The sequence below is a fragment of the Plodia interpunctella genome, chromosome 6 (genome assembly GCF_027563975.2).
Source record: "Plodia interpunctella isolate USDA-ARS_2022_Savannah chromosome 6, ilPloInte3.2, whole genome shotgun sequence".
Classification (NCBI taxonomy): Eukaryota; Metazoa; Arthropoda; class Insecta; order Lepidoptera; family Pyralidae; genus Plodia; species Plodia interpunctella.
In genome coordinates, this window is record NC_071299.1 from 5,300,350 (window position 1) to 5,325,844 (window position 25,495).

Below are 25,495 nucleotides of genomic sequence, written 5' to 3' on the forward strand. Positions count from 1 at the left end.
TTGTTATTTTCATTTATTTTATTTCAATGGCAACACAATACTTTTTTGCAAAGTTTCCTTCAATAAAAATAATGTAGTTATTGTATTGGTATCTGGCATTCATAATATTTCTTTCAACCCCTTCTCTTAATTTGTAAATATTACATACAGCTGTGTATTTGCTCATTACATACAAACTAAAATACAACTAGCTAAACCAAAACAATAAATAAGTATAATATAAATCGGTCGAAAATTTTGAGACCGTCCAAGAAATTATTTATCAGACAATCCCAAAATTAATCTGTTGACCTGATTTTATTTTTTTCTTATTTTTAATTAGACTTGGTCGTCTCTTTTTCGTTCGATTTATCGTCCAGAACTCTGGGATGAACTGCAATTCTGCGCAAGCTTTTCTTCATTGGCCGGATTTCGTTACGTAGGAGATTTTCTAATTCAGCCAGCGAGTGAATTTCTTTCAAATTGTTGAAGTTGGTACTTCGGGCTCCGTTCCATCGGCTTATGTAACGGTAGACGTCTCTGCTGTTGGCTTGGCACTGAGCACAATTGTACGGCACTGGTACGGCGCTTGGGAAATTTTGCTGAGCCGTGTTCATACCCGATCCGTTTCCTGGACAATATGGAACGAAAACCACTGGCACAAAACCGATAATGCCGTATGGAGCATACGTTGGTCCTGCACTTGGAGGGCCTTGAACTTCTTGAGCCTGCGACTGTGTGTCATTTTTACCAGGGTTCACGAGATAACACGGGCAGGAGCCAGGACTTGGTACGATAGGTAACGGGTAGGGAATAACGTAGATGGGGAAGGGAGGCATTTGACTAGAAGGAGGAACGTAATTTGGTGGCTGTACTCCTGTGCCTGACGGAGCGCCGACTGAGTCACCACCGCCTGAAAAAGACAGAAATTATTTGTTGGGATATTTCAATGCATATTACCTACACGGATGTGGATATTACCTACTTGAAGCGGTGGTTGCCCAGTGGCTAATACCGTCTGCTTGTGATCAAAAAGGTCTCAGGATGGAATCCTACTCTTGCCACATGAGTTTGTATACCAATCTGACTCATGTGTAAGTAGTAGCTTTTGTTTTGACCACCACTTGTTTCCGGTGAAGGAAAACATCGTGAAGAAATCTGCACACTTGTTGACGTTTAAGTTTATTAGTGGTGTATGCGATTACTTACATGTCATATATCTTTAGGCGACTTGAATAAAATCTGACACTAGTGTTAGAAATAACACACTCGAAAAGCAGAAGATCAACCCGGAAAATGAGGTATTATTTTATTGCGACTTTATGTGTCGGAAAATAAAAATAAAAAAAATTACCTGGTTGTCCGGGCTGGCCAGGTTGTCCTTGTTGTCCGGGGCCACCTGGCTGTCCGGGCTGTCCTGGTTGTCCGGAACCTCCTGGCTGTCCGGGTTGTCCTGGGTAACCGGGTTGTCCGGGCTGTCCTGGTTGTCCGGGTCCGCCTGGCTGTCCAGGTTGGCCTGGGTAACCGGGTTGTCCGGGCTGTCCTGGTTGTCCGGCACCGCCTGGCTGTCCAGGTTGGCCTGGGTAACCGGGTTGTCCGGGCTGTCCTGGTTGTCCGGGTCCGCCTGGTTGTCCGGGTTGTCCTGGGTAGCCGGGTTGTCCCTGCTGGCCTGGCTTTCCGGGGCCTCCTGGCTGTCCGGGTTGTCCTGGGTAGCCGGGTTGTCCGGGCTGTCCGGGTTGTCCGGGACCTCCTGGCTGTCCGGGTTGTCCTGGGTAGCCGGGTTGTCCGGGCTGTCCTGGTTGTCCGGGTCCACCTGGTTGTCCAGGTTGGCCTGGGTAGCCAGGGTGTCCGGGCTGTCCTGGTTGTCCGGGCTGTCCTGGTTGTCCGGACTGTCCTGGTTGTCCGGGGCCTCCTGGCTGCCCGGGTTGTCCTGGGTAGCCAGGTTGACCGGGTTGTCCTTGTTGTACGGGGCCACCTGGTTGTCCGGGTTGTCCTGGCTGTCCGGGTTGACCTGGCTGTCCTGGCTGTCCGGGTTGTCCTGGGTAGCCGGGTTGTCCGGGCTGTCCGGGTTGTCCGGGACCTCCTGGCTGTCCGGGTTGTCCTGGGTAGCCGGGTTGTCCGGGCTGTCCTGGTTGTCCGGGTCCACCTGGTTGTCCAGGTTGGCCTGGGTAGCCAGGGTGTCCAGGCTGTCCGGGTTGTCCTTGTTGTCCGGAGCCACCTGGTTGTCCGGGTTGTCCTGGGTAGCCGGGTTGTGCGGGCTGTCCTGGTTGTCCGGGTCCTCCTGGTTGTCCGGGTTGTCCTGGGTAGCCGGGTTGTCCAGGCTGTCCGGGTTGTCCGTGACCTCCTGGCTGTCCGGGTTGTCCTGGGTAGCCGGGTTGTCCAGGCTGTCCTGGTTGTCCGGGTCCACCTGGTTGTCCAGGTTGGCCTGGGTAGCCAGGGTGTCCGGGCTGTCCTGGCTGTCCAGGTTGTCCGGGTTGTCCTTGTTGTCCGGAGCCACCTGGCTGTCCGGGTTGTCCTGGGTAGCCGGGTTGTGCGGGCTGTCCTGGTTGTCCGGATCCACCTGGTTGTCCAGGTTGGCCTGGATAACCAGGTTGTCCGGGCTGTCCTGGCTGTCCTGGCTGTCCAGGTTGTCCGGGTTGTCCTTGTTGTCCGGAGCCACCTGGTTGTCCAGGTTGGCCTGGGTAACCAGGTTGTCCGGGCTGTCCTGGCTGTCCGGGTTGTCCTGGGTAGCCGGGTTGTCCGGGCTGTCCTGGTTGTCCGGGCTGTCCTGGTTGTCCGGGGCCTCCTGGCTGCCCGGGTTGTCCTGGGTAGCCAGGTTGTCCGGGTTGTCCTTGTTGTACGGGGCCACCTGGTTGTCCGGGTTGTCCTGGCTGTCCGGGTTGACCTGGCTGTCCTGGTTGACCGGGTTGCCCTGGTTGTCCGGGGCCTCCTGGCTGTCCAGGTTGTCCAGGATAGCCGGGTTGACTGGGTTGTCCTGGGTGTGCGGGTTGTCCTGGGTGTGCGGGTTGTCCTGGGTAGCCGGGTTGTCCGGGCTGTCCTGGATGTCCGGGACCTCCTGGCTGTCCGGGTTGTCCTGGGTAACCGGGTTGTCCGGGCTGTCCTGGTTGTCCGGGTCCGCCTGGCTGTCCGGGTTGTCCTGGGTAGCCGGGTTGTCCGGGCTGTCCTGGATGTCCGGGACCTCCTGGCTGTCCGGGTTGTCCTGGGTAACCGGGTTGTCCGGGCTGTCCTGGTTGTCCGGGTCCGCCTGGCTGTCCAGGTTGCCCTGGGTAGCCAGGTTGTCCGGGTTGTCCTTGTTGTCCGGGGCCACCTGGTTGTCCTGGCTGTTCGGGACCTCCTGGCTGTCCGGGTTGTCCTGGGTAACCGGGTTGACCTGGTTGACCGGCTTGCCCTGGTTGTCCGGGACCTCCTGGATGTCCAGGTTGTCCAGGGTAGCCGGGTTGACTGGGTTGTCCTGGGTGTGCGGGTTGACTAGGGCCACCTAAAAAGACGAAATACATGATGATATATAGAATATTCGCATAAATGATGTATTATCTGGTTTTGGATCACAATAATTTAGAGGAGGTGTAACGGGCACAGCCTGCTGAGATGAAAATCTTATCAAAAACATTCATGAACAATCATTGTAAAATGAGAGCCAAGTTCAATATTAGGATATTTATTCTTCTATATTTCCTATACTAGCTGATGCCCGCGACTTCGTTCGCGAGGCTGAACGATTTTTGGTAGGAAGTCAATCATATTAAAGAAATTTAATCTTACAGACTCATCAGACTGAAATAATCAATTCTTCCTTCTTCTTTTTATACATCTTCTTCTTCAATTTTTATACCTCAACAGAAAATGCTCATCAGAATGAACAACTTTTATTAAGGTATCATTTCTATATTTCCTATAGTTTAGCTGCACCATCATGGGTCTACATCAGATGTTCCAGATTTTCGATTTTTATATATCAACAGAAAATGCTCAGCAGACTGAATAACTTTTTCCTGGTTGTCCTGGTTGAGGCGTCATTTCAATATTTATACCATCATTGTTCTCCACCAGATTTTCCAGTTTTCAAAATCACTTCTACCCTATATGTTGCCCAGGCTTACTAGCAATATAATAAAAAAGTTTCATTAGCGAGTACAAACAGATAAACAGAAATGAATTAAACACGAAAGTCCTTCTTACTGCATATCACGGTTTATTTGAATCAGTTCGTAGATACGGAATAATTTCCTGGGGAAATTCTACAGTTGTCTGTAGAATTTCCTTCAAAATGCAAAAACGTTGTATTCGCGCAATGTTTGGTTTTCAAAGTATTGATAGTTGTCAGCCGCTTTTTAAACAACATAAAACTCTAACACTTCTTTCACTTTACATACTTGAGGTTGCAATATTTGTTAAAATTCCACAACAACAAAAAGATCTGAATTTAAATTAATTTAAAAAGCACCTCAGGTCCTTACTAATTTTAGAATTGATATTATAATTTGAACGATTTTTCAAAATGATAGACGCAGATAAAAATTTAGTTAATTTAGTTACTTTTATTTATTCGATTTTGTTTTGTGAGATGATAGCATGCTCTCCATTTAAATTTGCATACCGGTGGACGGTAAACATGTAGGATTAAGATTTTCACATTGTAAAAAAATGTAAACTCATGTTTTTGCAAATAAATAATCTTTGTCTTTGTCTTTAACAGACACACAGACACACAGACACACAGACACACAGACACACAGACACACAGACACACAGACACACAGACACACAGACACACAGACACACAGACACACAGAAACACAGACACACAGACACACAGACACACAGACACACAGACACACAGACACACAGACACACAGACACACAGACACACAGACACACAGACACACAGACACACAGACACACAGACACACAGACACACAGACACACAGACACACAGACACACAGACACACAGACACACAGACACACAGACACACAGACACACAGACACACAGACACACAGACACAAAGACACATTTATTTACCTGGTTGTCCTGGCTTTCCGGGTTGACTTGGGTATCCAGGCTGACCGGGTTGTCCTGGCTGACCGGGTTGTCCTGGCTGACCAGGGCTTCCAGGCTGACCGGGTTGTCCTGGGTAACCGGGTTGTCCTGGCTGTCCTGGGTGACCAGGTTGTCCGGGTTGTCCTGGGTGAACGGGTTATCCAAGTTAAATGACAATATATTCATTTTGATGAGTATAAAGTTTAAAAACGAAGGCTATAAACTTTGAAAAGTAAATTCAAAAAATATAGAGATTCTGACAAACTGCTTATGTCGTCGTAGATATCTATCTTGGGTTCGGTCTGTGGTTCAGATACTTGGTTTAAATTATCGAACATAAATGAAAGTTTACTCCAAGTAAAAAAAATATGGTTTTCGTTGAAATATTTCAAGACAATCAAAGTACGAGTAAAATAATATTAATAGGAATTTTGCATTTACCTGATTGTCCAGATTGACCTGGGTAGCCTGGTTGTCCGGGCTGTCCTGGATAACCGGGTTGTCCTGGTTGTCCAGGTTGTCCTGGGTAACCGGGTTGTCCTGGCTGTCCTGGGTGACCAGGTTGTCCCGGTTGTCCCGGTTGTCCGGGTTGTCCTGGTTGTCCGGGGCCGCCTGGCTGTCCGGGTTGTCCTGGGTAGCCGGGTTGTCCAGGCTGGCCATGTTGTCCGGGTCCGCCTGGCTGTCCTGGTTGTCCTGGATAACCGGGTTGTCCAGGCTGACCTGGTTGTCCGGGTTGTCCAGGCTGACCTGGTTGTCCGGGTTGTCCTGGGTAGCCTGGTTGTCCCGGCTGACCTGGCTTTCCGGGGCGTCCTGGCTGTCCGGGTTGTCCTGGATAACCGGGTTGTCCGGGCTGTCCGGGCTGTCCTGGTTGTCCGGAGCCTCCTGGCTGTCCGGGTTGTCCTGGGTAGCCTGGTTGTCCAGGCTGGCCTGGTTGTCCGGGCCCGCCAGGCTGTCCGGGTTGTCCTGGGTAGCCGGGTTGTCCAGGCTGGCCTTGTTGTCCGGGTCCGCCTGGCTGTCCGGGTTGGCCTGGATAACCGGGTTGTCCGGGCTGTCCTGGTTGTCCGGGTTGTCCTGGGTAGCCTGGTTGTCCTGGGTAACCTGGTTGTCCTGGGTAGCTTGGTTGTCCCGGCTGGCCTGGATTTCCGGGGCCTCCTGGCTGTCCGGGTTGTCCTGGGTAGCCGGGTTGTCCGGGCTGTCCTGGTTGTCCAAGGCCTCCTGGCTGTCCGGGTTGTCCTGGGTAGCCGGGTTGTCCGGGCTGTCCTGGTTGTCCGGGCTGTCCTGGTTGTCCGGCGCCTCCTGGCTGTCCGGGTTGTCCTGGGTAGCCGGGTTGTCCGGGCTGACCTGATTGTCCGGGTTGTCCTGGGTAGCCTGGTTGTCCCGGCTGGCCTGGCTTTCCGGGGCCTCCTGGCTGTCCGGGCTGTCCTGGTTGTCCAGGGCCTCCTGGCTGTCCGGGTTGTCCTGGGTAGCCGGGTTGTCCCGGCTGGCCTGGCTTTCCGGGGCCTCCTGGCTGTCCGGGTTGTCCTGGGTAGCCGGGTTGTCCGGGCTGTCCTGGTTGTCCAGGACCTCCTGGCTGTCCGGGTTGTCCTGGGTAGCCGGGTTGTCCGGGCTGTCCTGGTTGTCCGGCGCCTCCTGGCTGTCCGGGTTGGCCTGGGTAACCGGGTTGTCCGGGCTGACCTGATTGTCCGGGTTGTCCTGGGTAGCCTGGTTGTCCCGGCTGGCCTGGCTTTCCGGGGCCTCCTGGCTGTCCGGGTTGTCCTGGGTAGCCGGGTTGTCCGGGCTGTCCTGGTTGTCCAGGGCCTCCTGGCTGTCCGGGTTGTCCTGGGTAGCCGTTTTGTCCGGGCTGTCCTGGTTGTCCGGCGCCTCCTGGCTGTCCGGGTTGTCCTGGGTAGCCGGGTTGTCCGGGCTGACCTGATTGTCCGGGTTGTCCTGGGTAGCCTGGTTGTCCCGGCTGGCCTGGCTTTCCGGGGCCTCCTGGCTGTCCGGGTTGTCCTGGGTAGCCGGGTTGTCCGGGCTGTCCTGGTTGTCCAGGGCCTCCTGGCTGTCCGGGTTGTCCTGGGTAGCCGGGTTGTCCGGGCTGTCCTGGTTGTCCGGCGCCTCCTGGCTGTCCGGGTTGTCCTGGGTAGCCGGGTTGTCCGGGCTGACCTGATTGTCCGGGTTGTCCTGGGTAGCCTGGTTGTCCCGGCTGGCCTGGCTTTCCGGGGCCTCCTGGCTGTCCGGGCTGTCCTGGTTGTCCAGGGCCTCCTGGCTGTCCGGGTTGTCCTGGGTAGCCGGGTTGTCCGGGCTGTCCTGGTTGTCCGGCGCCTCCTGGCTGTCCGGGTTGTCCTGGGTAGCCGGGTTGTCCGGGCTGACCTGATTGTCCGGGTTGTCCTGGGTAGCCTGGTTGTCCCGGCTGGCCTGGCTTTCCGGGGCCTCCTGGCTGTCCGGGTTGTTCTGGGTAGCCGGGTTGTCCGGGCTGTCCTGGTTGTCCAGGGCCTCCTGGCTGTCCGGGTTGTCCTGGGTAGCCGGGTTGTCCGGGCTGTCCTGGTTGTCCGGCGCCTCCTGGCTGTCCGGGTTGTCCTGGATAGCCGGGTTGTCCGGGCTGTCCTGGTTGTCCGGCGCTTCCTGGTTGTCCGGGTTGTCCTGGGTAGCCGGGTTGTCCGGGCTGACCTGATTGTCCGGGTTGTCCTGGGTAGCCTGGTTGTCCCGGCTGGCCTGGCTTTCCGGGGCCTCCTGGCTGTCCGGGTTGTCCTGGGTAGCCGGGTTGTCCGGGCTGTCCTGGTTGTCCAGGGCCTCCTGGCTGTCCGGGTTGTCCTGGGTAGCCGGGTTGTCCGGGCTGTCCTGGTTGTCCGGCGCCTCCTGGCTGTCCGGGTTGTCCTGGGTAGCCGGGTTGTCCGTGCTGTCCTGGTTGGCCTAGAGTGCCTTGTTGTCCTGGTTGGCCGGGGTAGTATGAGCCTGGAGGACCGCCCGGCCCGCCGGGGCCTCCTGGCCCACCTGGGCCACCTGTACAGACAAAATATATTTTTTTATTCTGAAAAATTTCTGAAAAAGAAAATGGAAACAATTTTAAATGTTTTAAGAGTGTGATTGTGTGGATCTTAATAAAATTTCATTCTATGAAAATATTTATCCATATTGATCTATAAAATAGAGCAGCTTTGTTTGTCACACGAACAAGCTAAGCACTGCTATAAAATATTTGAATTTGTGTTCTGTACTGACCTGGCCCTCCAGGGGATCCAGGTGATCCGGGAGTTCCGGGAGTTCCAGGAGATCCAGGTTGTCCGGGATAATGGCTGCCAGAGTTAACCGGACCGACCGGGCCACCTGCGATGACATAAATAATATTTGGGGTGGATGGAATTCTGTAACCTCACCTTATGTCAAAATAAACCAAACAATGGGCAAATTTTATCTCTAAATTTATCCAAGAATTCGATTTCGGAGCGCAGCTAGTGAATAATATAAACGTTATTTTTAAGGATTTCGTATCATATACTCATAGCCTCAATGATATTTATAGCCTCAATGATTATATCTCAATTATATTTTGATTTAAATTTGAACTTCGTATTCTTCAGACAACAGACGGACAAAAATATACGATCCTTTAATGATATAATTTTTAATATCTTAGACACACAACCCTAAAAACTTTATGCTATTCTTTCCAGGTCACATTCTACCCGAGTATCTGTGCACTATATTTTACATGATTGACATTTTCCCATATCTCATTAGCATCCAGTCTGATTATTATAACAGTAGGAATCGATATCCGGATTCAATATAATACGTTACCTGGGCTACCAGGATAGTATCCTGGTTGGCCTGGTTGACCTGGCGTCCCGGCCGAGCCTGGACTGCCGGGAGAGCCCGGACTACCTGGAGATCCGGGTGATCCGGGAGTTCCTGGAGTACCGGGTGTACCTGTCCCACCGGGGTAGTGACCACCGGTGCCAGGGCCCCCGGGACCGCCTGGACCACCTATATACCAAATAAGAAATAATTATGTTAACAAGCTCTTATTTTTCTTGTAATTCTCCAAAGTTTGCTTGGAAGAAATTGCTTAGAGCGATAAGTCCACTTTTTGCACTGTTAATACACTGGCGCCACCTAGTGACTTTAGATTGCACAGACTATAAGGAGAAAATAAATATCGATTATCTATAGTACCTAATACTTTTAGATAAACCTACGGATGTTATTACAATTGGTTAATTATTTTAGTCCTAGATGGCGCCAGCTATTCTTAAGTTCATATATGAGCTAATTGTGCCTGTAATTCCCTCTCTTCGTCTCAGTTTGTATCGCAATATAGTACAACAAAAGTATTCCTGAGTTTTTATTTCGCCATCTAAATTGCCTGCTGGTCACGAAGCTAACATGAAGATTGCATAGTATGTTTTTATTATGTGCAATAAAAGGTTTTGTTTGGTATTGTTTATTCGGTTTTTAATCAAATCTTGCAAATTAATTTTCACGTTCTAATCCTAGAGTTGAAATCGTGTGTGTTAGTGTTGAAGGTACTTGGAAAAGCATTGCGTCAAATCATTCCATTGGTAGCATCTTTCAGTTGGTTAACTGATAGAAAAATATTTTAGTATGTTTCACTATATAGAATAAAAACAAAGTCGTCCTCAGAGTCTGTCCGTTTCTAAGCTTTCCTTTTTAATTCCTGCAACGGTATTAGACGCAGTTTTCACTATTATTGACATATATAATTTATTTCCGAAGATTTATACATACACAAAATACACCGAGCAAAGCCGGATTAGGCCACCAGTCAATAAATAACTCAAATCAAATCAAATAACCAGTCAGTAAATAAATCAAATAATGAAATATGCTGAAATGTACAGTTACCTGGGCCGCCTGGGGATCCTGGAGTGCCGGGGGACCCGGGGGATCCGGGGGAGCCGGGGGTGCCGGGGGTTCCGGGGGAGCCGGGGGAACCGGGATAGTAGCCTGGATCTGTAATGCATAAAATGACCGTGATTTTTTCTTAAATTATTATATTCTTACATATTATAAAAAGAAATCCTCCTATCGCATCTATTTGTATGAATGCCATAAATTCAAAAAATACGGAAAAGATTTTTACGATTATACGGTTTTCACCAATTGATAGTGTGATTCCTGAAGAAGATTTAGGTATATAATTTATTATTGTTTTACCTGAGCGAAGCCCGGACGGACCGCTAGTTATTAGTATTAGCTATATGTAGTCATACCATAGTCATCTAAAATGATTTTTAAATGTGGTGTGTGTTAAAAAAATAGTACCTAAAATAGGCCCAATCTAGGCATAGTCAGATATTTGTTCCCTACGTAATATGCCGGCCTACAAACGTGACGTAGCCAAATCAGTGCAGGCGGCATATCTTGGAGTTTATATGCTAGAATGTGGGCCTTATGTCCGTTTCTTACTTATTACAATGTAGTTAATACTTACAAGGTCCATTTGGCCCATTCGGTCCTCCGGGTCCGCCAGGTCCACCTGGACCGCCTGGGCCACCTAGCGAAAAAATAATTTATTAAATTTATTTCTAATAAGAAAATATTTTAAATTGAAACTAGAATTCGCAAGACAAGTAAATAACCGTTTGAAGACATGATCAAATCTTTTTTGTGTGTCGTTTTGTGTTTAATAGTGACAACAAGAAAATACCTTTGTGAAAAGTTAGTATAAAATCATGACTGCAGTTATTAAAGGCCTGTTTCACCACTTTCTGAACTGTAATCGGGCAGATGAACTAACCGCTAGATAAATTTGCCTGATGTGATTGGTCAGATAACCCTGTCTAACGCGTATGAAACATATTTTTTAACGCTATAGTATGTTAGATGTTACATATAGTCTATCAGATACTTTATCTGCAAGAGGTGAAATAGGCCTTAAATCTAATAAATGTTGTTTTGACTGATACTAATATATTGGACTATTTAAATCTATCAAGAAATCAGCCTGCATATATGAATTGTTTTTAATTTTTTTTTCGTACCAGGGCTACCTGGAGTTCCGGGACTACCGGGAGATCCGGGAGTGCCTGGTGTGCCGGGATAATAACCGCCTTGCCCTGTAAATGTAAATATTCCAATTTAGATTCAATATTTTGGACTGAATAAATGATGAATGAATGAATTAATAAATGATTTATTTATAAACTTGCACGTATGCAAAAATAATTTACCAGTTGGCTCCACACTAGGCTGCAAGCCTGTCCAGTGCCAGCCAAAAACAGGTTAACAGGGTTGATTTTAAAAGCCAATGACAATAAGGTTTATTCTATTAAATATAATATAATATAATATTAATATATAACATAATCTATTAAACTATACATATTTGTGTACTGTAAAAATTAAATGAGAAGATAGGGTTGGACAAAGTATAAAGTCACTTCAAAGTCGTCAACAACAACTCAGTTTGAACATAGTCCCAGGTCATTAGTAGTGCTCTAACCAAGTGTTTACATTTTTCAGGGCTCACATTTTTTATGTTACACAAACGTATCATTTTGTTATAAATTAAATTTGAAACAAAAGGTTCAAACCGGTGTGCAAACAAGGTATTAACGAGCGGTAACTCTGCTCTAAAAATTCGCCTTCGGAGCAAGTCATTGTAGTTCGGCAGTTTTTGTACTTGTTTATGTTTATCCAATATTACCTTTAGGATGTAAAGTTTGCGTACACTCAGGACTTGTGTCTCTTTATATAGCTCAGAAGTAGGGTCTGAAAGGCTTACGCAACATTACCTTCAGTACAGCTCTTTGTGCACGCTTCAGTTTGATGAGGTATGTCATTGATGTACTACCCCATACCACTATGCAATATGTTAAGATAGATTGACAAAGTGCCAAATACACGCTCTTTAACAACTGGAAATTTGCCGCATCTCTTAACAGTTTCATAGTGTGGATCAGTTTCCGCACTCTCTCGCACGCGATGTCAATATGAGCGGCAAAATTGAGCTTTTCATCGAGTGTTACCCCTAGGTAACGAATTGTCTTCGATCTTTCTAAACATAATTTTGGATTGTTCGTTGTCAAAAATTTTTTTGAACACAACATAATAAAATATATATATTTTTTAATTTTCTATAGTTTAGCTGGACCATCAAAGGTGCATCAGGTGTTCAAGACCTTCGATTTTTATACCTCAGCAGAAAATGCTGATCAGACTGAACAACTTTTGTTAGGGCGTTATTTCTATATTTCCTATAGTTCCTATGTTCCAGTTTTCAAAATCATTTATAAAGTTTCATTCGAATCCGTCAAGTAGGAGATTAGCGTGTACAAACAGACAAACGGAAATACAGATGTATTGATTTATTATTACAAATTTAAACTATTCTCATGTATTATCTATTAACTATTCTCATCTTCTACTATTTACTTACATGATCCATTGGGTCCATTAGGGCCGTTAGGCCCATTAGGACCACCCGGCCCGCCGGGTCCATAAGGACCGTTCGGTCCACCGGGTCCATTAGGACCATTAGGTCCGCCTGGGCCGCCTGGTCCTCCCGCACCACCAGTTCCACCTGAACCTGAACATAAATGAACATGGATTAGGGAATACACAAATAATAAAATAGCCCTTTATTTCTACTACCATGTCGTTTTACATCAAATTAATTTAATCTGTACACATGTATGCTGAATCAGTTGAATCTCTTCACGAGAGTCCGTTTTCTTCTTTCTTGTCGTCATTAGATTTTTTAATTCAAATATCACTCAAAGTTCGTCATCTGTGTTGTTATTTTAATTTATTTTAAATGTCTTTTATGTCAAAATAAGGGAATACACAAATACATATATTGATATTGACCAATTTGTATCCCTTTATGAATGTATGCGTTACTTAATCGATAAGCTTTGGTACCTAAATATTTTCTGCTTATATTTGTACTTTAGTATTACAATAAAATACCTTGTCCTGGGTATACGACTCCAGGACTGGGGTTGGTGTTCTGTCCCGTGCTGTCCGTCGGAGGGCGAGAGGGGCGCGGGGGTCGTGGAGGAGGCCTGGCCGGGATACCGCCCGGAGTGCGACCACAACCTTTGGGGAAGTACAGCTTCTCCCACGGGATGATCTGTCCTGGAACCTTTTCGGTTGGCTGGTTTGATGTCCTGTAATATTAATAGTTTTGATATTTTTTCACTCTAGTTTGATTATTACTTTTGTCAGTTCAGCCAAAAATGAAAATGTTTGATCATGTGCTTTTTAAATACTAGACTATACAAAGCTTGTCGGTTGTTTTCAATTTCTATGATGTTTCAGAATTGGTAATTAAAAATATGTCAAAAGCAGTTAATTACGAAATGATTGAAGTAATTTCCAATAAATTAATTTAAATAATTAACGTAATAAAATGTACTAAGGTAACTTTGACTTTCTTACGTTTCATCATACTCGTATTTCTCATCAGGGTAGACTTCGACAGGCTTCTCAGGTTCGACTACCCGGTAGCCGTGGCTGTCGGCTACGTAGTGCGTAGCACGGAGGTAACCGTCCGGGTCTACGTAACCGTAGCAACCGTAGGTCACACCATCCGGCCCGCGGGTCTCGTGATGGAACTGGCCGTTCGGACCCACGTCGTAACCGAAACCGTACGCGTCTGAAATTAAAAAAATATATTATTCATTTCGAATTGATTCTCGTCCATATCGTAGAAGAAGCTAGTAAAATATTTCGTTACGTAATTTATATATTAATATATTTTTGACGGCGTGTGTAATGTATTTTCACTAACCAAAATACAGGCTTCTTTAGTTCGTGCCGTTCTATGGTATCCCCATATATACGAGAAAACACAAGTTATTTTTTCCTCAATCCTTCAAATTGGCTTGAGACGTATAGTAAGGTCGGCCTTCTCATAAGGAAGCAAATACATACTACGGCAACTTATTTAGCTTAATGCGGGTCGTCTTCTATAAAGATGGGAGTAAATTTTACGATCTTTCCTTTTATTAACAAAAAAAAAATCACATTACTCACTTTTGGAATCTCACATAATAAATTCACACCGAAAAAGTTATTATTTAATTCATTACTCTTCAAAAAGAGATTTTTTTAACTCCAGTTGGATTGCAGTTGGATTGATTTTGGTGAAATAATGGAAATGTTATTTACTTTGTATAAAGTTCGAAACTAAATCTAAAATAGAAGCTTCTAAAAAGAAAGAAGCAATGTAACGAAATGTCGATGTAGCCGATTAACAAGTGAGTATTCCCGTATATAGTGAAGACTAACATAACAAGCAATCTACCGAAATTTGTAGTATAATAAGTGAATGTCAATAGTCATGAATAGTCAAAAGAAAACTAAAAATCTATTGAATTTCATGTGCTGTAAAAACAATACGATATCTTTGATATTGTCATTTATATATTCCATACTTACTCGTATCATAGTTGGTCTCATAATACTGGTTCTTCTCATCATCCTGGATGTCGATGACGATGTCCTTGCCGTCTCCGTAGCCGAACTGGCGGCCGGAGCGTGCCGAAGCTTCTGCGGGTTGGCTCTCTTCCTTCTGTGGCTCTTTGCTGATCGCTTCTGTTGAATTTGACTCTTGCTTCGTAGGCGGCGCTTCGCTAGCTAGTGCTAGCATAAGCGATGCCTGCAATGATGACAAGAGATATTGAGAATGTAAAAAAACTAATGTATACAGGATTACTGGTATCAAACGCAAAACTTCCTAAAGACTACTTTGCGAGAAGACTAGGATGTGTAAAATCACAAAATTTAATTTGCGATTTTACACATCTTAACTCTGTGTAATAGCCAAGCAACACGAGACAGTACCTACAGTAGCGTTATGTAGCGGAATCGAACATAGACTTAAAGTTTTATAGAAACGGCATTAAAACTAAAAAAATATATTTTTTTTTGTATTTATTACATTTAGACAAAATTCGTCGAACAAAAGATGTTAGTCTCTATGTACCTACCTTATGCGCTTTTGGAAGGTTATGCGTCAGATATCAGTACCCTGTATATAATAATAATAATAATAATAATAAAAAATCTTTATTTCTTCTCTCACATAGAAATACACAGTTTATAAATGAGAAATAAGGTGAACCATGCAGTTACAAAATAATGATCTATGTGAGAGACTGGTGTCTGTACTAGGAAAACCTGTATGACAGATTACCAGCCTCTCCTACACTGAACCAGGTGTATACAATGCAGGTAAACACTTATACTAGTTGAGGTTACATACCTATTGAGGAGAAAAAACTAACAAAAACATGTTAAAAATTACTAATGAAGCATGAACTACAAGTAATTAAAAAAAAAAAAAAAAAAAGGAATTAACACAAGATAATACAGAACATATACCCATCACGAATCCATTAACATCATACAACAAAACACAGTGGATTTATATATTTAAGCCGGGACTACTAATAAATTTTCTGTTTCGTCATAAGTTAAAGATTTCAGCCAAGAAGAAGTAGTTTTTTTGCAATTAACTTTAGAAAGTTGGTAGATAGCTAAGGTTGTGTTAATTTTATTATATAAATATTTGCCTAAAAAACCGAAAAATCTTTGAGCAAATGCAGTAGACCATTGGCCAACAGGAGCAACACGATGACCACGGCGTCTCTGTGCAAAAGCTGCGGGATTATAATTAAGTCGGGAATGTTGTCTGAGGATTACATTGAGGACGAAGAGTTGTCTGACAGTCAGGACTTCGGCCAGATTGTACAGATTTTCAGTAGGAAAACGATACGGTAGAAAGAAGCAGACCTTTAACACCGCTCGTTGAGCTCTTTCAAGTAAGAGTAGGTTTGTTTTTGGTATACCTCCCCACACTGTGATGCAGTAACCTATAATTGACTGACATAGAGCAAAGTATACCATTTTTATAATGTTTACATCAGCAATGTGTCGTAAGTTTTTGAAAATAAAAATGAGCTTACGTACTCTAGTCGTAAGTAAATTTAAATGATAATTAAAGCTTAATGTATTATCAATTAAAACGCCGAGATACTTAATGTTGTATGTTAACATAATTTTACTACATGAGCATGACCGATCAGATAAGCATGTATGTGCTACTATGGAGTAGTTATTATGTATAGCATTATTGATGTTTCTGATGGAGAATGGGATATATTTCGTTTTGTCAACATTGAGTGTTAGGCCGTTTGCAGAGAGCCAAGAACAAACTTTATTAAAACCTTTTTGAGCATGTTGATATACCTGGTCCCAAGTATCTCCGTGAAAAACGAGAGCTGTATCATCAGCGAAAGTTACAATTTTGCCATTTGGAAGATTCAAGTTACATAAATCATTAATAAAAGTTTGAAACAGAGTGGGACCAAGCACACTGCCCTGTGGTACACCATAATTAATTGGTAAATCATCACTTCTGTACTCTCCAACTCTAACTCTCTGCAGCCTACCACAAAGATAATCCTGAAATAGTTTCAGAGGGATATCACGAATTCCCAATCTCTCCAATTTATTCAGCAGAAGTGGCGTAGAGACCGTGTCAAAAGCTTTAGCTAGGTCCAGAAATATAACCAAAACTTTCTTTTTCTCGTCAAGTTTCACAACAATAAAATCAGTCAGGTTATGTACTGCATCATTTGTAGACATTTTGGCTCGGAAACCAAATTGGGAATCAGATATAAGTTTCTGGGTTTCCAAATAGTGAACAAGACGTTTATTAATTAATTTTTCTGCTATTTTTGCCAAAATAGGAAGGAGAGAAATAGGCCTGTAGTTATTGACACAGTCCCTATCACCATTCTTGTGTATTGGGATCACTTCGGCAAGTTTAAAATCATTTGGAAAGGTGCCAGTGGAAAACATGAGGTTGAAGATGTGAGTTAGTGGCGGCACAAGAATGTCATGATATCGTTTAAGAAAATCACCTGAGATGTTATCACGTCCAAATGATTTGCCTTTTTTGAGACTGAAAATCACATTTCCAACCTCAGTCTCATCAGTTGGCGTTAGAAAAAAGGAAGAAGAATGAGAAGGATAGTGGGGTAAAGACCCAAGAGGAGTACTTGGAATCGACTTCTCTGCTAATGTTTTACCTATAGAGACAAAGTACTGGTTTATATCATTAACAGATTTACTAGGGTCTGCTTTAGATATGAGCTCAGAGGCTGAATGTGAACTACTTTTATTAAGGTTTGTACATTGTTTAATAGTATCCCACAGTTTTTTATTGTTAGTTTTGGCAGCATTTTTTATTAGTTCTTTTTCATATTCGTTCTTTCGTTTTCTCAATAGCCAACCGCAGAAATTTCTATATCTTTTATACGTTAATCTAATAGTATCATCGTCCGGGGTTTTCTTTAATTTTTGATGAAGTCTGTCTCTATTTCTCATACATCGCAATAGGCCGATAGTTATCCAAGGCTTTTTAATTCTTTTACGATTAGGAACAGTTATAGTTTTTGTGTTAGCCGTAATCTTGATATTCAACTCTTTAATTAACCATGAAGTAGCAGCATTTGCATCTGTCGCTTGAAAAATTGGAGTTAAATTTAGGTTTCTCATGTCATTGTCTAGTGCATCGTAGTCAACTTTCTTTATATAAGAAAATTCATCAAAAGATTTACGTTGATGAAATTTGAGAGATAGCATTACTGAATCATGATCGGTTATAGAAGTCTCAGAGACATAACAATTTGCAGTGTGCTTGGTTTTTAACATTATGTGGTCTATAGATGTTTTATCATGAGTAATGAAAGTATGTGCTGGTAAAATACTGTGTGATGCTAATGTGTCAAGGTAAAAGGAAGAGTATTCATCAGAGTTATTAAGCTTTATGTCAATATTTATATCGCCAACAATAATAATGTTGGGATGTCTTAGAGTAGATAATAAATCATTTAGTGAGTGAATAAATGTATTAACATCTTTATATCCAGGGGGTCTATATATTGCAACAACAATAGTATGAGAATCAATTTCAATTGTTAGGCAATTAGCATTGCTTAAATTAGGCTCCAAGATTTTTACTCTCATATTGGTTTTATGGTAAACAACAACACCTTCATTCTGAGTTGGGTTTTTTGCCGTACGTGCATGATTATAGCCATCCAGTGTGTTGATATAGTGTGTATGTGGCAACCAACATTCTGTAAAGATAATCAAATCCCAGTCAATTTTGGCTCTTTCAAATAAAGTGAGAAAACTGGGAAAATTCTTGTTTAGACTACGAATGTTTTGATGAATAATTTTGAGATACGAATCAGAGTTATTTATGAAAGTCGAACATTCGTCTATATTACAGACAGATGCTTGTGCTATTGAAAACTCGTCTAAGTCATTGTTTATTATATTGGTGTTATCGAATTTTATTTACAAGATTCCTGAATGAAGCGATCGAATAAGATGTGCTATTGGTTGAAGTGAGATCTGATTTTGATAAATAGTAGAAAACTTTCACATTAATAAACAAGAAGTATAAAAGAGTTAAATATATCAATGGCCGTGACGACATGAGGATGGTCTCTTTATTTCGAAGTCGGTTATTAGGGAATACTGTTGATCGATTTAATATTACAAATACAACATTATAGGTACGATTGGTTCTGAATTTTATTTGTTTGTGATTATTTAAAATGAAAGTGTGAGTTATTTGAGATAAGGGCGGAGAGGTAATTTTCGTTAGAGTAGTTAGATGTAGAATGTGTTCAAACGGCGTTGAGAGAGTAAGTAGGGGTATTTTACTGTATTTTTTAGAAACTAAAATTATATGCAGAAAGTAGTAGTTACATGTTAACATATCAAACGCGAGAGATACATTAGATTCGTGATGAGTACACAGGGCCCGCATGCTATATGCACAGGTAATATGGGTAGTTAATAAACAAATGTAAGTAAAAAACAAGAGTAACACAAAATCTAGTCACTTTGAAGAAAGTTTGTCAAAGTCTGTTTCACAATCAATGCGTAACACTGGCGAGTTTTGAGTCTTCCTTAAGTAGACTTTACCATATGAGGTCCATGTACTATGGTAACTATTCTCCTTCACCAATTGACGGGCTAAGTAAGCGAGTCTTTTTCCTAGACTGGTCAGCAGCTCGTCCACGAAGATCGGTTTAGAGGGCCCAGGTAAGCCAATATGACTAGTATTCAGTTTATTCTCTTTATGTGTCTTGTTGTAAGCTCTGCATTGGTTAATAAAACCGTCCTTGCATATTGTACTAGTAAAATTAACAATAATATGGTTTCCTGTCTCCTTTTTTGTTTTAAGTCTATAAACATCATTTATATCAGAATCTGACAGGGGCTGTTGAACAGTCTCACACGCCCGTTTTACTAGCGATCTTAAAAACAATTTGTTTTCCACATTCTGCTTAGGAACGTTTCTTATTTCTACAGACGAAGTACGAGAGTTTCGTTCAAGTACCTCTATTTTGCTCTCAAGTGACTCAATCTTCTGTTCGTAGCTCCTATTTGTGGTTTCTAAAGTTTGTACCTTATTTAGTAAATCATCGTATCTAGACGACAAGAAGGTAATACTCTTTTGAATTTCTAAATTTTGTTGTGAAATAGCGTCTAGTTTTAGGTTTTGCTTTTTTTCAAAACTCGCAAACATTTCCTTCATTTGATAAATAATAGACTCAAAGTCAGGAGACTCATTACTATGTTTTCTTTTCATTCTGCGTGTGATGAAGTCAGAACCACTGTCTATATTTTTTGTTGAATCATACAACTGAGGGTCTGAACCGAAGCTGGATACGGGGGTCTTCATTAATCCAGGCCGATTTGTAGAAATGATAGGAGACCTCTGAGTAGTCATAGTTGAAGAGTAAGTAAAAATAAACTTTTGTTACCTAGTGTACGCTGCGCAATCTTTTTGTTTGACTGTATTTGGCATCAATGGCGGCGGGGTCGGCAGTAGTAGTAGCGCGGGCGCAGGACTGAATGGACTACGAGTATAAGTGGGCGGAGCTTTTACGACTTACGCACGGCACGCGTAGGCTATCCTGTTTTCGCACACGCTGAGCTGGAGTTCTGTCTTACTTTCGCTTACGCCGGCCTCCGGGATGCTTCTGATCTCCTGGTACTACGTACTAATTTTGCGGCACTTATTTTATTTAAAATTCAATTATTTATTTAAAAAATTCAAAAATTAGATCAAGTAGGGGTTATCAAAAAACACGTCCGCACACAACGGAGGTCCAGGGGGGAGAGGATATATACTTCTTCTAGCCTCTAGGTAGTTGTGTCCCATTGCTGGGCAAAGGCCTCTACTTCCTTCCAATCATAAACTTCAAATTTTTAAAGATGATGTAATCATCTATATGTTATGAGTATGCTATATTATATACCTATAAGTCAGTGGTTTTCTCTGTACTTAGTGGCGATTTGAACTGTAAAATTGTCAAGGGTGAAATTATCTTTGCTAATATATGACTAAACCACATACTTTGTCTATCTCTACATATATTATGGAATTGCGAATTACGTGCTCGAGACTATTTATATATTTATTTGTCCAACTTAGATCGAAACTCGTTAATAAGTTTTTGAACTTACAAGTTCATTATATCTATATAATTAAGTAATGTTGTGGTAATCATAATCACAACACAATCCCTCAACTCGCCACTATAAAGCGTAGCTTAAAGCTCGAAGGTCGTTATGCTCCTGTATTGCTCGATAAACCTGGACAATCGAGGTTGATTTATGCCCTTGTGAAAATGTCACATATTATCGAGTTACGTTTTGATGGAAGCCCGACGTTATGTTTGTATAATAAATTGCCTCTTTCACGCTAATGAAAAATTGGATAGGTACCGTTTTTTTTAACGAAAATGGTAAAATTTTAAAAAGGTAAATATTTAAAAGGTAAAATTTTATTGTTGTTTGTTAATTTAATTGTTGTTAGATACTTTCCAATCTATGAAAAATAATTTTTCTTTTGTGTATTCTTAAGAAAATTTATAAAGATGAGACCCACCGACAACTTACAACTTGGATTTGGGTCAAGTTTTTCCGAATCGAATCCACTTGGTTCGACTGCGCTGGACTGAATTCGCGCTCTATTGAAATTCGTAGCACGCGTCGTTCACGCTTAGCCGCCGGGCCATGACCGTAACCTCTCACCGGCTTATGTTTCAACGTCACGTCCAACCAGAGACAAATATCAAAGTAAATTGTTTTTTGATCTGGGACATAGCTAACGTGTAAGCATTCAAAGCCGTCCACGCATGTTTTAGCACCGAATATTCGCCAAACAATGGCATGGCACAGAAACCTGCGCAGTCTATCCGACTCTGAAGTGTTGCTCTGAATAAATCGATTAGTCAGTCTTTCTTAGGATTCTGATCATTCATGTAGGTACTTAATGTCGAAAGTTAGTTCCTGTACTATTCGGGTCAAATGTATTTATAGACGAAGTTTTTTCACTTTTTATTCAGAAGGGAAAGCTAACTTATCTGGTAGTAATAAAATTATACACATCTAATACTATAATAAAGTATACATAGAGATTGTAAGCAATTGCAAATAATGCAAAATGTCGATCATAACTGCATAAAGATCGCAAAAAATATCCCTCTCAAAACAACAAGGGTGAAGGTAATGTATCCTTCCATAGATGACTCAACAGGTCTCTAGAACGAGTTTATTCAATAAAATGATAAAACGTGTCAGTCCAGTGGATCGGACCAATGTTGGAAAATAGTCCATAAAGCAACATCTGTATTCAATTATCCTTAGATATTAATAAATGTAACTTTATTTCCAAGCGGATCATATTGTGGCATTAAATAGTTTGCCCTTGCTCATTGAAATACAATATTGATTTAATTGCATGTTAACCAATTCTCATAAATAAGTATTTATATGTACGTTGTTGACGTTGTTCTAGTTGCGCTGCGGAACACTATATGACGCAATGCCAGATTAAACGTTGAAAGGATTTTTCCCTTTAAGTATAAAGAGGAATTTCACATTTCATTTCACCTCGGACTGACCTTAATTTGTAGGTGCATTGAACTGTTTTGACTTGGTTAGGATGACGGCTGTTGCTTGGTTAGGATGCTGTGTTAATTCCTTCTATATAGTTAGCTACCATACAAATGTAATACGTTTAAGTCTAACTTACATCTTCTTGATAATGGGTTGGGACATTGAAAATTGGTATCTACTACCATTTTCCTATCTACTATCTACTATCAGTTTCTTGTTTTGAAAACGGGAGAACAAGATATGAAAAAGCGTAATTATGTAGACACGGACATTTGCGTTGAAGTTTTTTATTACTTAATATTTAACTTGGTTTATATATATATTCATGTTTATATTGGATTGGATTGGATCGAGTATGAGTAAAATTAAAAGTCTAGAATTTATGTCTATAAATTCTAGACTTTTAATTTTACTCATGTCTTATTATACATCATTTTCATTCTCGTCATGATGTATTTGTTCTGAATAATATTTTCTGTCACATAATATTCAGAGGGCAAAAATGATAAAGTGTTAAACCTCAGTAATCTATCAAAATATCCACATATATCAACATTCCCGTATTGTGTAAACAAGTATTTGCTACTCGTAAATAGTGGCAATGTATTACAAGATACTAATGTGTATTTGAGCTCTGGAGTCTGATTTACACATAATATTACTATAAGCGCGATTTCAAGTATCTACATACATTTATATTAACGTCATTTCTATTTATGCATGTAAATAAATGCATGAGGTGACGATGATATCCTCGTGGTGAAGTGGTCAGTTCGCCGCGCCGGTCGTCCTAGGTACGATATTTAGTACCCAAAAATGTTCCTATATTTTACTCACTGATTTAACAATTTATATTTCATATAATTATAAAAACGAGGAAAAAGGAGTTTAGTTCACTAGTCTGTACAGTCTGCATTTGCATACCACTTAGTTAGTTAGTTGCAAAAGTCAAGTCTGTTGCTTTTAGGCGACCAAAATAAAATCGGACACCAGTGTTAGCAATAACACACTAAAAATATAATTGATAAAATAGAAATAGATTGATTTAGTTTATTTACAGTTTGAGATGTGATTCAGGATGTATCTAATCTAGTGATTGTCTTCGACATTGACATTCATATGCGGAAATAATAATTGAACTTGAAATTAGCCTTGCTTATAACGTACTTATTTACTTACGCGCTTAGCATTCGAAAGAAATTTAGCGTTGTTAGAAGGAAGAATTTGAAAAAATTGTAATTAATTAAATCATGTTTAGGAACTTAGGAATAGTCATACATTTGCCAGTATGTCAAGGTGCGGTCAGGTGACGCATTATGTCACACACTTCGCCATTTGGAATCGAATCTAGTCGTTAAGTAGCTGGACAAACCGGCGAAGGTCGCGTGTATCCGGCTAGGCACACCTTATGCTTAGAGTCAGTGAAAGTGAGCTTTACTAACCTTTGCTATTGACCAATTTTGATATCATTGACCGCTGCAAGTTACGCATTCTTACTACAAAGGAAGCAATGCAATTCTTTTGTAAAAGTTAATTTCCGGAAACGGATATATTTACTCAATTGAAAAAAGAAGTGTATAATTGAGTATCCAGATTCATTTTATTAATTTGGTAACAACTAAATTTACTTTACAAAATAATATATAAGATCTAATATTTTAAGTAGGTACATACAGTAAATATAGATGCGTCAGACTGCATCGAAATTAACTCCTAATAAAGCTAGTCCTAAATGTTAAATGTAGATCCTGTTCCGAACAATTCGAAACAAAGTACATAATCGATTTGAACAAGTAACACGTTAGCATAAGTGCCTATATGACAAAATATGGCTTTGAAGGTTGCTGCAATCCTCGTAGATACTCATGTCATGCATGTACGTTAAGTATATTAAAAGGAAAATAAATGATAAGATTATTATGCACGTCGTGTGTGTTCATGAAATCAAATGTTGCCATTACGCGAAATATGCTTGAGGATTTTATATACACAATACGTGTGTTGACAAGTGTACTGTGCAACACGTTCGATTAGAGTATTATTATGCATTCTTGCTTCATAAGGCAATGAGATTGCACTAACTATGCGTTGAAAAGAAAATAAATCTTTTGTCAATTATACTTTATTGAATATAATTTCTAACACTCATTGCGCAGTTCGTATTTAGAACCTACCCTACCTACTGTAGGTATGACTTATGGACATGTTCAATACATATGGAGTGTTTCCAGTAGTTAAAGCGTCTCATTAAAACTTAACGGTTTTCCTAGCCGACTAAGTATTTATATTAATAATTGGATTGTTTTATTACAAAAATGATTTACATTGTTGTGTGGAGTGCATGGGTACATAAAACTAACCAATCACTTAACTCACTAACACAGGTTGATCAGGTTGATCTGTCCTCGACTTTACACTTCTTAGGATAAGAAGTACAGGCTGTTTTTGTTGAGTTGTTATCTTAATTAGATTTTCCGTGCCTTTGTAGCTACTTTCCTTTTCACTGTAGAAGGTTTTATTGTCCTAGATTGAGGCGAGACAAATGATTGGCTTTGTGGGTGAATGGGGCAGGGATTGATCGGCCAGTGCTACGAGTACCTACATATCTAAGATTCGCGTGAGAATAAGAGCGAATTGCCTAACAACCAGAACATAAATTGTACCTGAATTCCTTCACTTTGTTACTTTTGTTATCCTACTAAGTGATAAATGCAAAAGTTTGTTATTATATTTGGTGGATTCTTTATATATATTTTCATTTCACTCTCATGAAAAAATTTCAATAGAATTTGTTACAAGAGTTTAATTAAGAATAACCTATCACGTATTATCAGAAATATTCTAGCAAGAAGAGCTCCGGATGTAATAGTTAGTTATCACACTCATATAAAGTTCATTAAAATATTTAGAACGCTAACGCTTAGAGACCATCTATCTAATGAGCAACAAAAACTTGAAAGTATTTCTGAAATATGTATGAAAATAAAATGGCCGATATCCATGTAGGTATGTCACGGATCGGATCATTGACTCACGTAGTAGATACCGAAAGTTCCGTAGACCGTGCAATATATCAAAACTTGTCCAAGGGTCAAATCTTTATTAAGAAATTCCGTCAATACTCTTTGTAATTTCCTCAATACAAAATATTTACAAATTATTCTGGGTCATGTGATATCAAAGTTGAATAATGCATTATAAAAACAATGTCAATATATGATGGGACGTCGTTCTCGCATCTTTATTTATAGTGACTTTGTCAGGAGAAAAAGGACATTGCTGATATTAGCATATTTACTTTGTTTTACATCCATACTTAATTCATTGATATATTTATTTATGGTTCGATTAATTAGTATTTCAAAACGTCAGAAATGTTTCTGTTTTTTTATCGCTACCGTTCAACCAAACACAATAAGAGTTTTGTTGTTATCATAACGACTGCTACATAAGCGGCAGCCACACACACATAGTGTATGTAGATGGGGAACAACTTTTGATCAAAAGCATTTCACCGATTTTGTACATCGATCAT

General features: G+C 41.4%; 1 protein-coding gene across 3 annotated transcripts in view; it reads right to left on the reverse strand.

The window, feature by feature from the left end:
• LOC128671073 (collagen alpha-2(IV) chain-like) overlaps positions 1 to 25,495 on the reverse strand; it is a 33,220-nt gene continuing 7,725 nt past the window's right edge. The window contains exons 2-15 of one of the 3 annotated variants that reach the window (XM_053747211.2): positions 14,404 to 14,623; positions 13,402 to 13,618; positions 12,931 to 13,130; positions 12,398 to 12,547; positions 11,001 to 11,075; positions 10,451 to 10,513; positions 9,862 to 9,969; positions 8,797 to 8,982; positions 8,218 to 8,322; positions 7,666 to 7,998; positions 5,461 to 7,539; positions 5,002 to 5,163; positions 1,334 to 3,457; positions 1 to 892 (exon numbers count right to left, since the gene is read on the reverse strand). In XM_053747211.2, the coding sequence (XP_053603186.1) occupies positions 315 to 892; positions 1,334 to 3,457; positions 5,002 to 5,163; positions 5,461 to 7,539; positions 7,666 to 7,998; positions 8,218 to 8,322; positions 8,797 to 8,982; positions 9,862 to 9,969; positions 10,451 to 10,513; positions 11,001 to 11,075; positions 12,398 to 12,547; positions 12,931 to 13,130; positions 13,402 to 13,618; positions 14,404 to 14,623 (6,600 nt within the window). In that variant the 3' untranslated portion in view covers positions 1 to 314. Of the gene's footprint in view, positions 893 to 1,333; positions 3,458 to 5,001; positions 5,164 to 5,460; positions 7,999 to 8,217; positions 8,323 to 8,796; positions 8,983 to 9,861; positions 9,970 to 10,450; positions 10,514 to 11,000; positions 11,076 to 12,397; positions 12,548 to 12,930; positions 13,131 to 13,401; positions 13,619 to 14,403; positions 14,624 to 25,495 lie in introns of all 3 variants that reach the window. The other 2 variants (XM_053747212.2, XM_053747210.2) reach the window with 2 other exon arrangements.